Source organism: Astatotilapia calliptera, chromosome 9, assembly GCF_964374335.1.
Source record: "Astatotilapia calliptera chromosome 9, fAstCal68.1, whole genome shotgun sequence".
In the NCBI taxonomy this organism is placed as follows: domain Eukaryota; kingdom Metazoa; phylum Chordata; class Actinopteri; order Cichliformes; family Cichlidae; genus Astatotilapia; species Astatotilapia calliptera.
In genome coordinates, this window is record NC_137430.1 from 23,163,541 (window position 1) to 23,177,154 (window position 13,614).

Below are 13,614 nucleotides of genomic sequence, written 5' to 3' on the forward strand. Positions count from 1 at the left end.
AATCCCTCCAGCCTTCCCAGAGATGCCAACACACTTCTCAGATATCCATCCACATGGCAGATTCGATTGCTGGCTGGCTGGCTGGCAGAGCTCCGGGCAGAGTGCTGGAGTCAGTTCAGCAGGTCAGATTATAGAGCGCAGCTCATTGTGAGTGTGTGTGTACATTATCCAGCGATGGTTTTGTGTATCTGTTATCTGGATGGCTCACATTCTCCAGACGGAGTTGTAGCAGCAGCAGCAGCAGCAGCAGCTCTGTCTGCCTGTCTGGGTGTTGTTTTCCAGCTTAGCTAGGAAGTGGGAGAAGGACCTCTCTCTTAACAGCTTTTGAGCAGGAGGCCTCCGCCATATGTTGTTTTATCCCCAGACCCTTCTCAGTTGCTCTGACCCCCATCCCCTCCCCCCCTCAGTGGCCGGAGTGACAGCAGCGTCTGCTCGGTCGTTCTTATCACAGGATCTCTGCTCGATCACCATTTCAAAGGGCACACAATACGTCAGGAAATAAAAATCCACAGTCAGCGCGGAGTTATTAAACCTCCCTGCTGCTTACTACCTCCGCTCTCTGCTCTTTGTTTGTGTTTGTGAACGGTCTAAAGATCACCTCAGACCTGCGCAAGTGCGAACGCGCTGTAATCTACATGTAGAGATGACAAACTTAAGAAAAATGCGAGCATGCGTGAGGTCATGAACCCCCCCTCGAGCTGTATCCTTCAGCTGTCCTCCTCCTCCAACATTTACCCGCTATGTTACCAAATGTAGCTGCAGTTTCTGTGCTCAGACTTCTTCTTTTTTTCTATTCAGATGGAGAAATTTCACCGCTTTGCGAGGTTTAGATGAACATAATTATCGCAGAGAGATTTCTTTTTAAATAACTGAAAAAATAATAATTTAATTAAGGCACAGAAAGAAAAGGAAACGTCTGCTTCTTGCTCTGTAAATGTGTTGGCGTGTTTGCTGTAATTAAATTCACTCAGTAATGAGGCGCGTATGTAACATTGTATATATGCTTTTTTTTTGAGTAAAAGGAAGGTGGAGAAGAAAAACACTGAAAATATCCTGTGAGTGTTTTCCAAAATAAAAAGTTTCTGGTTCGATTGATGCTCACATTGCGAGTAGATTCATTCAAGGCAAGGCAGCTTTATTTATAGAGCACATTTCACTGCGTGGAAACGCGCTCTGCTTTCATTTAAAGTCAGCAAATACGTGAAGTGTACATTCACGTGTTATTTTATTAGGTACGCCTGCTTGTTAACGACCACATGGGAGCAACTCGGTGTAGACGTGGTCGAGACGACGTGCTGAGGTTCAACCTGAGCGTCGGAGTGAGGAAAGGGGATTTAGGTGACTTTGAAGGTGGCGTGGTTGTTCGTGCCGGTTGGAGAAACTGCCGATCTGCTGTGGATTTTCCCACACAGCCAGTGTGGAAAAGAGAAAACACCCAGCGAGCCTCGGTTCTCTGGGTGAAAATGCTTTGTTGATGTCAGATGAGAATGGACTGAACTGCTTTGACCTGAGAGGAAGGCGACAGTGACTCAAATATCCACTCGTTCTAATCAAGGTACGCAGAAGAGCAGATGAAGCAGAAGACCACACTGGTTAGCTCTCGTGTCAGCTGGGAGGAGAAAACCGAGGCTACATTTTGCAAAGTCTCACCAAAACTGGACTTTTGGGTCAAAATCTGGTGACAATGTAAAAGCAGGGCTCCATCCTGCCTTGTATCAACAGTTTACACTGCTGCTGCTGGTGTGATCGGCGGGAACTATTTTCTTAGCACACTTTGTCACTACCTGAGTATTGTTGTTAATCGTGTCCATCCATGTATGACCACAGTGTACCCAGCAGGATAGCACACCATGTTACAAAGCTCAAACCAATTCAAACTGGTTTCTTGAGCATGACAATGAGGTCACTGCACTCATGACCTCCACAGACACCAGATCTCAGTCCAATAGATCAGCTGTGTGATGCTGTCATGTCAACATGCACCAAAATCTGAGAAATATTTCCAGCACCTCGTTGAAGAAAAGAAAAGAGAGTCCACATGGAGTACTGAATTATTGTTACGAGCACACAGAAGATTGTTTTTAGTAAAAAGGTGAAGTGATGTCCTCAGTTTTCAGCCCAATAATATCATGCAATAAGGAACCCTATTAGATGTTCTGGGAAGGGGGAAAAAAAAGCCGAACTGAACCTTTACCGCTCCTCAAAACTGTTATTTATTTTCCCTAAAATAAAATAAAAGTACAGATTTTTGGCCTCACATTGCTAACCATTGCAGCAAGTGTTTCCCTGATAAACACGACGTTTGACGACCTTCCCTGTACCCTTAATCGCTTATTTTGACACCTCAGAATACATCAATAAAACAATCTTTCATTATAGGAACTCCGTTATGCAAAGATTATTTGACAATTCTGAATCACTTCTCACTCTCTGTGAAACTATTAAGCATTTATTATAAAGGAAGCAATGCGAACAAAGTCATGCAGCTTTTTTGGGACACAGATGCTGTGGCTGATTAGGGAAAAACCTATAATCATGTTTATTTTTGTTATTATTATTTCACATGATTACTCAGAGACTGTGGAAAACATAATGGATTCATTTGAACTTTAACTGTAATTCAACCTAAAATAAAGAATGTTTCACTTCGATGTTTTAATATTGTCCAGTAGAAGTGGCCATGACGCTACGGACAAAATTAAAGAAACAAATAAAAATGGTGACTCTACAAAATGTCATCGGGGCCCCATGTGAAGTCTGAACCATGAAAAAATTGTCAGATAATTAAAACTCTTTGAAACTGCAGACCAAAACTGTTTTTGTTCTTGACCTTCGTCTTCTTCCTGCTTCCTTTAGGGGTCACCACAGCAGGCCATCTGCCTCCATCTCCCCCTATCCCTATCAGGAGTACATTGGCTTGTGCCCCCCACCCTGCGAAAATGCTTTTTAATGCTTTAAAGTTGAGCGTTTTAACATCCCCCATTGGACCAAGCCTCATATGGCCATTAGAGCAGCGGTCCCCAACCCCCGGGCCTCGGACCGGTACCGGGCCGCGAGAGTTGAGGCTCAGGTGTGAAATGTCTGGTTTTCAGGGTTTTTATCGGTTTTCAGCATTATTTTGTTATCATTTTTATCGTTTACTCGGTTTTCCTGGGTCTTTTCACGTGTGTTATGAATAAATTTTCTTTTTTTCAGTACTGGTACTAGTTTTATTTTGTTGTATTTATCCGCAACACCTTAAAGGCCGGTCCATGAAAATATTGTCGGGCATAAACCGGTCCGTGGCGCAAAAAAGGTTGGGGACCGCTGCATTACAGGAACTACTGCTTTTATTTCTATGGTGGCTTTAGTACACGCACATAAAGAAAAGCATCTCCCGGCTATTAAAAATGCTGCTGCTGTGATATTTTCCATTCCAGCATCAGTCTTCCTCTTCCGCTCTTCCTCTCTGATGATTTCAATTAATAGAATTTTTAATTAGAGGACTGGTTATTCTCTGTGGATGTGTTCTGGTGGAGCCCTTCACAGACAGTCGGAGGTCTGGATGAAGTCAGGCGTTTTCTTTTCTCGCTCGCTTTCTTTTGCCCTGTTCGGTTTCAGACAATAAACCGAGGCGGGAGGCAGCTGTTGCCATGGGAGTGACAGGCGCAGGTGAGAGGTGCCCAGTTGTTTGCAGGCGTCAGAACGGGAGTGTGGTCTCCGACACTGCTTGCATTGTTTCGGAGACATACGTGTGTGTGTGTGTGTGTGTGTGTGTGTGTGTGTTAGCGCTCCAGTGTGCATGTCACAGAGTTTGACTGCTGTGAAAAAACCTCTGTGCATTCTCATTTCCAGCTGCCAACCCTGATTTTTGTTTAGAGGAGAAAAGATAAGGCGGAAAGAACAAGATATTGGTGATTCTTCCACTGCAGCTGCTCTCGTTTCTGGTGTTTTCTGGTAATCAGAGTTGTTTTCTTAAAGCGGACTTGTTCTGTTTTTCGTATATGCTGTCATATACGCTCGTGGCCACTTCGTTAGGTACACCTGTTCAACTGCTCGATACATTTAGGCACTTAGATGGGGTCAAGACGGCCTCCTGTTATTATTAATATGGTAATCTCAAGCACACAGCCCCACCTTCAAACCCTTCTGTTTGCAAGGGGCAGCCAATCAGAAGAAAGTTGGCTCATAGAGGATGAACTGATGGGCTGCACCAATGTGCAGTTTAAGATAAAGAAGGATTAGTTTTAGCTTTGAATCATGCAAAGCTACTCTAGCAACGTCCAAGAATCAACATTTGGAAATGAGCATAACAGGTTCCTTTATAAGGTGACTGATCTGTGGCTATCTGACGTTTTCGCTGTTGTATTTGTTGTTGCCGTCTAACAAATCCAATATTAGACGGCGCTGCAGTTAAAGCTTCACAGCTGGGTTTGATCTTCATGTTCGCTGCCCAGGATGGAGACACACACAAACAGAAATGGTGCAAATTGACGTCAATAAATTGCGTAAAAGCCGCTGCTGTTTGATTGTTGAAAGGTTATCAAAGGTTGCCAAAGAGAGGAAGAAAGTCAAAATATTTATTTCTGTGAGCGTGCTGTTTGGGTTTTGGGTCAGGTCTGTGGCGTCTGGATTAGAAGCTGATGTGAAGCTCTTTGTTGGAGCTCTAATTCGTGTTTTTGTCAGGCGTGTTCAAAGAAGAGTCCCCCCTTCACTCCACCTGGAATCAAACACTGCTATGTCTTTGTTGTATTTTTAGAAAGACTCATTTTTGCTTAAAATGAATTACAAAACACGTTCAGAATCTTTTCTATATAATACATGCTCTCTGTCTTTCTTCTTTCCTTCCAGCGTCCCGGCATGCCGTCTGGAGCGAGAATGCCCCACCAGGGAGCTCCCATGGGCCCCCCCGGCCCGCCGTACGGAGGGAGCCCGGCGGTGCGGCCCGGCCTGCCCTCCCCAGTGATGGAGCCCAGCCGTAAGAGGCCTGCCCCCTCCCAGCAGGTCCAGCAGCAGCAGCAGCAGCAACAGCAGCAGCAGCAGCAGCAGGCCGTCCAGAACCGTGCCAGAAAGTGAGTTTGAATCCAAGTGACCTACAACGGCCAAAAACACTGCATGGTGTGCAATGAATGACCCTTTGTGTGTCTGCTTTTATGTGATCGAAGAGCTCAACAGTGGTTACACTTTCATCTGGATGAAGATTTGGGAAAAGCTGATTCTCCTGAGATGTTGATGATAATCAAAGTATGCGTTAACAATGGGAAGGAGAGATTTTTCTACAAAAATCTGAAATATAACTGTATATCTTAAATTAAATGTCTTAGTATTATGTAACATTATGTATATTATACTTGTAACCTATTTTAAATTTATTTTATTTATATTTTAGGACTGACAAAAAAGTTATTGCAACAACATGCAATAAATTTTCAATCTTGTTGCTTTTAAAGTGGTTGCTTTGGAGATGGGGACCAGGTCTGACACCACTCGCAGTCTAGATGCTGCTTTCAAAGCAACTTTGGTGCCGTTAGTACGGCAATAAGAGAGAGTCCGCGTGCTATCAGCTTCCATTTCAATGAGGTCAGGTTAGAAATTACATGGAAAATCACAAACCTGTCACAGTCTGCGTACACAAAAAATCCCATTTAATTTTGCACTGACTTCTTGCATTCAGAGTCCGGTTTGTCCATCTCAGAGATTTGAAAAAGAACTTCAGAAATTCCCACATAAATAGTGACGTAGCTGCTGCAGGACACCAGTGTAACTGTAACGTGAAACTGGCACTCAACAACAGTAGTTTTATAAAGGAATAACCAGAATACAACTGGTTGGCAACCAGTTGAGTCGAGTCCCTTTTTGCAAAACGTATATTGCAGACGAGTTGCAACCAAAGGGTGCAATTAGCAATGATTTGCAAAACTTTGCCAGTCTGTCTGAAAGTAAATGCAGTCAGTCCGAGTCTGACCTGCTTTGAACACAGGTTGCCTCCCACTAGACGACCCTTTCATTCATGTTGTGATTAAAAGTTGTTGCCAACAGGTTGAGGGTGTTGAATGCTCAACCTTTGGGCAAATGTTGGCTACCGTAGCTGCTTAAAGTGATCACGATTCATGACTGCACGAAATTTCATTGCATTCCTTATAAAAACTGTAGAAATGCTCTTGATAAAAAGTGGGGGGACTGAGCCACGCCGCAGACTTGCACTGCTAGTGCAACTAACCAAAAAAACACCACATAACTGCTAGCTCCGCCATCATGAAATGTATCATTTGCTGCTTTTCTCTTTAATTTCATTGTAAATTGAAACTATTTGACTGGAGATCAGACATGAATCATGTGATTTCTTTGTTTAGTTTTTTTTTCTTTACTTTTTTTAACGCCGACATAGTTTAACAGTCGTGAAATCATTTTAAAAAATGTTAGCGAAGTACCTCCAACGTGTACGTCAACATTTGCGCACTGTGATCTCCTAAAATCTTTCAAATCCAGCTTAAAAAATCCCACCGGTGACGAGTGAAACCATGACCTTTGTGCGTGTTTGTCACTTTTCAGCTTCCATTTCATGTCGTTTCCCCTTCTCTTGCTGCTCGCCTCGTTTTGCATCCTTCGCCTCGCTCATTGCTGTATACATCCACTCTCACCATCACAGTCGCTGCCACGACTGAATGTTGGCTCTCGGTTCGACCTCTAGCTGTCTTCAGCGTCTTTGTAGTGTAAATTTTTACCATCGCATAAACGTGGCATCCTCACAGCTGTCTGCAGACGTTCAGGCTCTGGTAGTCTCTTTGGCTTATCCTTACGCTATCTACTGTCAAACCGGGATACGTAACATTGCAGGCTTCATTTGACATTCACACATAGGTCACTTTTACATTAATGTTCCTCGAGGCTTCATGCAGACATACCCACAGTGAAGGAGACGGTGATGAGAGAGAGCCACGTGCAGGAGACTAAGCAGGACGTCAAGTGCTTTGGGAGAATTTATTCGCATATTGTTGCTTTTTCTAATTAGTTGTATGAGAAACATGTATTCTGTGTCTTGTCATGCTTTTAACGCATGTATTCATAAAACAAAGTGATTAGAGTAGGAAAATTTAACTAGCATTAACTATTCTATTCGTTTTCTAAGTCCGCCCTCTGCTAGCTAAGTTGTTCTTGCTCTATTTTTTTGTTTGATGTCAGTTTGCAAATAGCTTCCAGGTGCGTTACCAGCACCCTCCGGGAGTAGTTGTGCATTACTTCCTATGACCTTCTGTTTAAAACCTAAGCAGCATTCTCTCTGCTTCAATTTTAATTTTCTCTCTTTCCCAAAATAGTGACGAGTTACGGTAATTTGACGCGCACATGGTTAAATCTAAACGGAGCTGATCTGTCCATGCAAACGCTTTGTGCTACAGCGATACGCTGAATATCCACGTATGGCTCGTTTTCTCTACTTTCCGAAACAGGTCGAATTTCGTGCTTCCCCCTCTTCCACAACTGTAGTGGAAGTTGCCATCAAATGAAATAGAGGACGGGTTCGTTTTCACACTTTGTTTGTCGTTGCCCTTTTGCACATGTAGCAGACAACAGGAAATTGTTCACACTTACTACTTACTTACTACTGGAAATGCTTTGTTTAGCTTAGTCCTGTTAACCACAGGTCGCACCTGCTTTTAATCCACTTTGTTTTGGGTGCAATTGTAGCACTTTGTATTCTATACTGTTTATTTGAAACCATTACTTACTAATTTGCATAGACGTCGTTTTACTATATAGAAATTCTAATAAATAAACCCACTGCTGCAAATTAAAGTGATATACTTTCAATCTAGATATATTTGGATTAGTGCTGTCAGCGTTAATCTCATTAAAATGACGTTAACGCCATAACCGCATTAACGCGGCAAATCTCCGTTAGTGAGTTAGCACGGATCGCCTCTGGTCCGAATGATTCAGACATTTATGATCTCACATACAGATCCTTCCAGGAAATGTCCAGAAAAGTTCAAGGCTACACAAACACACACACAGAGGCTCACAGAGTAGCTTCATGACTACAAGGAGACGAGTGCGTGCCAGGTTTGGTCATTAGAAAGGGGATCAATATGCACACTCTGTGGACCTCTGTTTCATTCTCCTGCTACGTGCAGCACGATTGATCCACTTATAATTTAGCAGGCTTGTCGAACAGGTCAGGGGAAATGTTGCACTGCATCGAGGCCTCAACCCCCACAGCAGCCCAGCCGGCTGTGGAGGCTCTGATCAATGGTGCAGGGTGACCTGTTCAGGTGTCTTTGTCTTTTTCGCTCCCTGTTGCTCTGTTGGAGTGCGCGTCCTCTGGCAAACGCTTTGATGGTCCGGCGCCTCCATCCAGCTCAGACTCCACGCTGCTGCTGCTGCCAGCCGAGGGCGGGCCACCTGTGTTTGCAGTGTCATTGAGACCTTATGGTCCCAGCTACACGTGCTCTGCAGAGCTTACGCTGTCCTGCTACAAATACTTTGCATTAATTGGTACAAATACTCAACCCTTTGTCCTAGAAAGTCTGTATATATTTTCCTAAAAAGTTTGTGAAGAAGCACCACAGGACAGATTATCTTTATATGTAACTCACACGCATGTCTCAATTCAGGTACTTCAACTAGCATGTAGGTGTAAACTTCTCACTTATATGGTGCATGAAGTTCAAAAGCGTAAATCTGTCTTAAATTAAACATGGTGACTGCACACTAGATGCCATATTTTTGGAAATTCCTGGACCCAGAAAGGAACAATTTAACACACACACACACACACACACACACACCATAAGCTAACGTTGTGACTCTGTTGATGTATTTTTGGTGGGCTCTCCCCCCCAAAATTGGATGTAGGTCTTAAAAAGTCAAGTCAAAGCAGAAGTGCATTAATCCTGGATTTATTCTCCATGCCAGCATTTAAAAAGCCACTTATGTGGTTGCAAAAAGAAATCTTGTTTTATAAAAGTCTATTAGAAAGCTCACTTGAATCTATGACCTAAAAACACACCTTCCTGATGAGTTTATGGACTCATCGCATGTTTAGTGTGGTCTCCAGTCGACTCAAAATGCAGGATGTGGGCGGGCCTACTACGTGATTGACAAGTCACTGCATCATTCACCTACTTGACTCGACTGGTACTTTTTTATAACCTATGCAGCTGGGTTTCTGAGCTGAAAATGTGACGCCAGCAGACTGCATGCCACTGATTGGCCAGGCAGTGACGTCACTTCATGAGTCATGAGTCATAAGACTGACTGCTTCACAAGAGTCAAACCCGCCAATGATGGCGCCACGATGTCCTCCATTGTTGTCTTGTTGTGACCACAGCCACATTGAGGTGGAACTCAGTTATAATGGAAAATGATCAAAACCGAGTCCAGTAGAGTGTAGTTGAGCTGAGTGGGTGCTTGTGGAAAAGAAGTCAGCTCTGCCACTCACTCGTAACATCTGGCTTCAAAACACTCATTTGTCCAGGATGATAGCTCTCGAGTAGAAGTGTCATCCAATGGATGGCTACGTCCATCTTTTATATACAGTCTATGGTCTGTATATTAATGATATAGTGTGAAAAACATACAGAATCCCACGTTTGAGTATTGCGAGTGCGTTTCTGCTCCGTTTCTCTCAGAAAGGGGAAACATTTGTTTTGTTGTACCACAACTGAAAAAAACCTTGTTTGCTCACCACAGACACTTCGCATATTGCAACATGACGTAATGTACGATTGGCTGGCCACTACTTCTTTGACCATTGCCTCAAAAATAGGCTCAAACCTCATTCTGGAATAGATTTTCCACTTTAAAGCAGCACAAAGATGAAGAACTGCATCGTCTCTGTACATCCTCTGAATGAATGACAGCTTCCAGTTGATTTCAGAGTGTTGCACCTCAAACTCCGCCCCAGGAGAGTTGAAACCACTGCCGGCAGCCGTAAAATAGAAGATTTAAAGATTACGTGCCGTGTTCCCTCCTCTAGCTTTGCCTCTTTGTTCTTCAGACCCCAGCTTTATCCACACCCTGCTATATTTTGGTTAGGTTTTTTTTTTTGTCTTCAATTTTATCTCTTATTTCCCCTGAGTGCCACATTACTTATAAACCCCCGAACCTTGGTTTTTGCTATTAATGTTGGTCCTTGAAGTAAAACTTTCCTCACTGCTCATAACGCACGGTTACCTTGGACACTTCATGTTGCTTAGGAGGATTGTGAGGTTTTATGCAGCAGTTAAAAAAAGGCTGAGTTTTGTGGTCAGGAGCTACTTTTCTGGCTGTGGAAATGACAAAAAGCTCTTATTTAGCCATAAATCACCAACCATGTATGCACCATAGGGCCATCCTGAGCTGAACCCAAAGAGGTAAAACCACCACACGCTGCTTGTCTGTTCCCATTGTGTTCATTATCAGTGTATTGTCTGTCTTTGTGTGTGAAGCATGATTGTTTTGGTTCACTGAGAAACTGTTGGATGAGCGTGTCCCTCAGACGAGCAGGACGCCTCCCAGGTCCTCCCCTGCTGCACTTTGTGCATGCATGGACACCGTTACCCATCCCCAGTGCCTGCCCTTGTCTGCACCTACTAACAGACCCTTGAACTTCACACACACATCCAACACACACAGACACACACACACAGAACCACCAGGTGTTTACCCTCGTACTTGCTGCCACTGAGTGTGTGTCTCGCCACAACTCTAATCGGACAACCTTCGAATCCTCACCAATTCTTAGGAAGCCAGTCGGATTCCCCGGAGCCAATGAGATGCCGGCGAGGCAGATGGACATGAGAGAGCCCCAATCAGATCCCACGCTCGGATCAAAGTAGGATTTTATTCTGCTGCATGTCCGTTTTCTTTCGTTTGATGACTCTGGCCTATTTTTTTTTTCCTTCTTGCCTTTTCACCTGAGCCCAGCACTTCCTGAATGAGAAAACAAACGTAGAGGTCGTAGAAGCCGACTCCTGAAATGTAGTGGTGCATGCTTTGGGCTGGAGCATGGCATGATGGGAACGGTTTTGTGCAGCTAGAGCAGAAAAATAAATAGAATAGAAATCCAGTCTCAAACCATTTTAAGAGAGTGTAAAATGGCGGGTTGTTTTGTGTTTCTTTTGTTTTTTCCCCTTTCCAATGCACTCCCGGATCCTTCAATTCTCCTTGCAGCAGGCTTGTTTCAGTAGTTGGCATGCTGATGTAACATACTGCTTCACAGACCGTTGTAGTGCACTGTGACAGAAAAATTCACTACACTGCAAAAAATCTTTTCTAGATACAAAAAGTAATCTAACTAACTAGAGAAATTTCCACCCACAGAGAGAGCTGGGCGAGAACTCAAAACACACTGCAAAGTTCCAGAGATCCTGTAGTGTTTAAACTCTTAAAGTTTCATGTAATTATGGAAAAATCAATCTGTACTTAGATTTGTGTGATCAGTTAATCATTTAATCTGTTAAATTGATTCCTTACTGGACTGTTTCCTTGAAACTCAAATGTCATCACAGTGTAAACTAATCAACCACAACATTAACGCCATGAAACTCAAACCTGACGTGGGCACTCCCCAACGGCAGCGGCCTCCACCCAGTAACTGACAGGACCCGATGGATCCCGGTGCCAAACCCCCACAGGACACCAACTGTGTGTAACCTGGTGGGCCGAACCGGTTTTGGCTGGTGATTTTAATGTTGTGGCTGATCAGTGTAAATAAATTGAATTCATGTCGGCCGCTCCTGCTACCTAATAAAGTATCTAATAAATCTACAATCTAGTAAAATTGATTTAGTTGCTGGTTTTAACTGTTTAAATCCATTTTTCAACATTTCAGGTTGATACCTCCTTTACTTATGAACTTGAGGGGTCATTGAGGGGTCAATAGTGCACTTTAAAGGCCTTTAAATAAACAGAAAACAGCTGATTATGAGAGATAAAACCACAGTGTGGTTAATTAGTGAACCTTTCTTGTTTCTAATCTCAGCCAAAGCCCGGCTGTCTATATTTACCACTCCATCTTCTAATGTAACTCTTAGCAAGGAAGCAAATCAAAATATTCAGCTTTAAAAAAGCTCAGTTTAGCTCTCGATATCCTAAAACAAGATTACAAATTAATCAAATCGCCCCAAGGACGTATCACCCTAAAGGCAAGATTATTTATTATCTTTAATGAGAAAAGTGAGTTGAAATGATCCGTCCTCATGAGACGAGTTTATTTCTTTATTTTTCTTTTTATGCTCTTTTTGCAGTGTAGTGCCGTCTTGTTGTTTTTAGGCAGCGTCCTCCTGCAGGCATCAACGACAGAGCACTTTACACGGGGAGATGATTAAATATTTAAGGAAATCTTGGGGGGGTGTAGGAAGGTGTAGTGATGTTTTTGCAATCAGCGTCACCTGGAAAGAAAGTTCTGACAACTTGGCACAGATGTTCTTGTTGCTCTTAGCCCTTTCTTGGTAAGTAAAATATATGAAGTGTGTTCACGCTGCAAGGAATTAATGAATCTAATGAGCTGCACACACACACACACGCATAAATCCTGAAAAGTCATGGGTACACATCCTGTCACCATCCGAGTCCTGCAGCGGCGGCCTCAGCGATTCTGCAGAAGGTGTGTGTGTGTGTGTGTGTGTGCAGTGAATACATGTCAGGGAAGAGATGTGACACTTTTTTGGCTGTTAGAGGCTCTCGCTCTCCAGGTGTACCGCTCCATCTCAGGGAACACACAAACACATGATACACACACGCACACACACACACAGCTGGGACGCTGGGGTGCTGGATATGGCCCAGCATTTTAGCAGATGGCCTGGGTGCTACGCTATCAGTCACCATAGTAACATGCTCTCTTTTCCCTCTTTCTCCCTGTCTTTCTCTCCCTCTCTCTCTAGTGCTAAGAGAAGGAAAATGGCAGACAAGATTCTTCCGCAAAGGGTGAGGCTGCATATTTTTACCTTTGTTGCTGTGTGTTTTTCTCTGTGTGTGTTTTTTATCCTTTGTGCGCTGCACAGAAAAAATCCCGGTCGTTTTTTTGATGTTTGGGGTTCTTGGGAGGCGCAGAGGGCCAGGTGATTATTTGTTATTTCCAAATGAGATGAGGGAGGATGAGGGGAACAGATCTGAAGGTTTTGGGGCTTTTTTTTTTTTAGGGTTTCATTTTGCTGCTTGGACAGCGGCTCATTGATTTTCTTTTTTGAATCGGCGTAGTCAGCGGGATGTTGAAAAGACGCAACCACAAGTAAAACTGAAGGAGGCAGCAGAAACACCATGCTGCCACAGGTGAGAGTCCGTGCCGGCTGTGGTTTGCATCCCGTGCTCTCGGTTTTCGGCCCCGTGCCACACCACGTCCTGGCCAGCACACAGAGCGCTTTACAGATCTGGAGACTGAGAGGTTAGGTCTTATCCCCTGACATAGCCCAGACGGGGAGATAGCTGCAGGCACAGCTGGGGAGCCACTACACAATAATGAGTCAGGCACGGGGAATGTCTGCCACACTCCTCCGTCAGCTCGGCACCTCGGCCCAGTGAAAGGGAGCGAGATGGAGATAGAGGAGGAATGAGAAGCACAATGAAGGCAGCCTTTTAGAAAGAAACGTGAACGAAGAGGGAGGGAGGAACTGTAGGAGCATGTGTGCCCAGCTTGGTGAGCAGCAGCCCTTG

At 43.9% G+C, this 13,614-nt stretch overlaps 1 protein-coding gene across 5 annotated transcripts in view; it reads left to right on the top strand.

Annotated features, from left to right (window-relative positions):
* Positions 1-13,614, top strand: part of smarcd3b (SWI/SNF related BAF chromatin remodeling complex subunit D3b) — a 58,866-nt gene that overhangs the window by 28,241 nt on the left and 17,011 nt on the right. For 3 of the 5 annotated variants that reach the window (XM_026179902.2, XM_026179900.2, XM_026179901.2), the window contains exons 2-4: positions 4,831-5,051; positions 10,703-10,792; positions 12,846-12,888. In XM_026179902.2, coding sequence (XP_026035687.1) covers positions 4,831-5,051; positions 10,703-10,792; positions 12,846-12,888 — 354 coding nt within the window. The remainder of the gene's footprint in view (positions 1-4,830; positions 5,052-10,702; positions 10,793-12,845; positions 12,889-13,614) is intronic. The other 2 variants (XM_026179903.2, XM_026179905.2) reach the window with 1 other exon arrangement.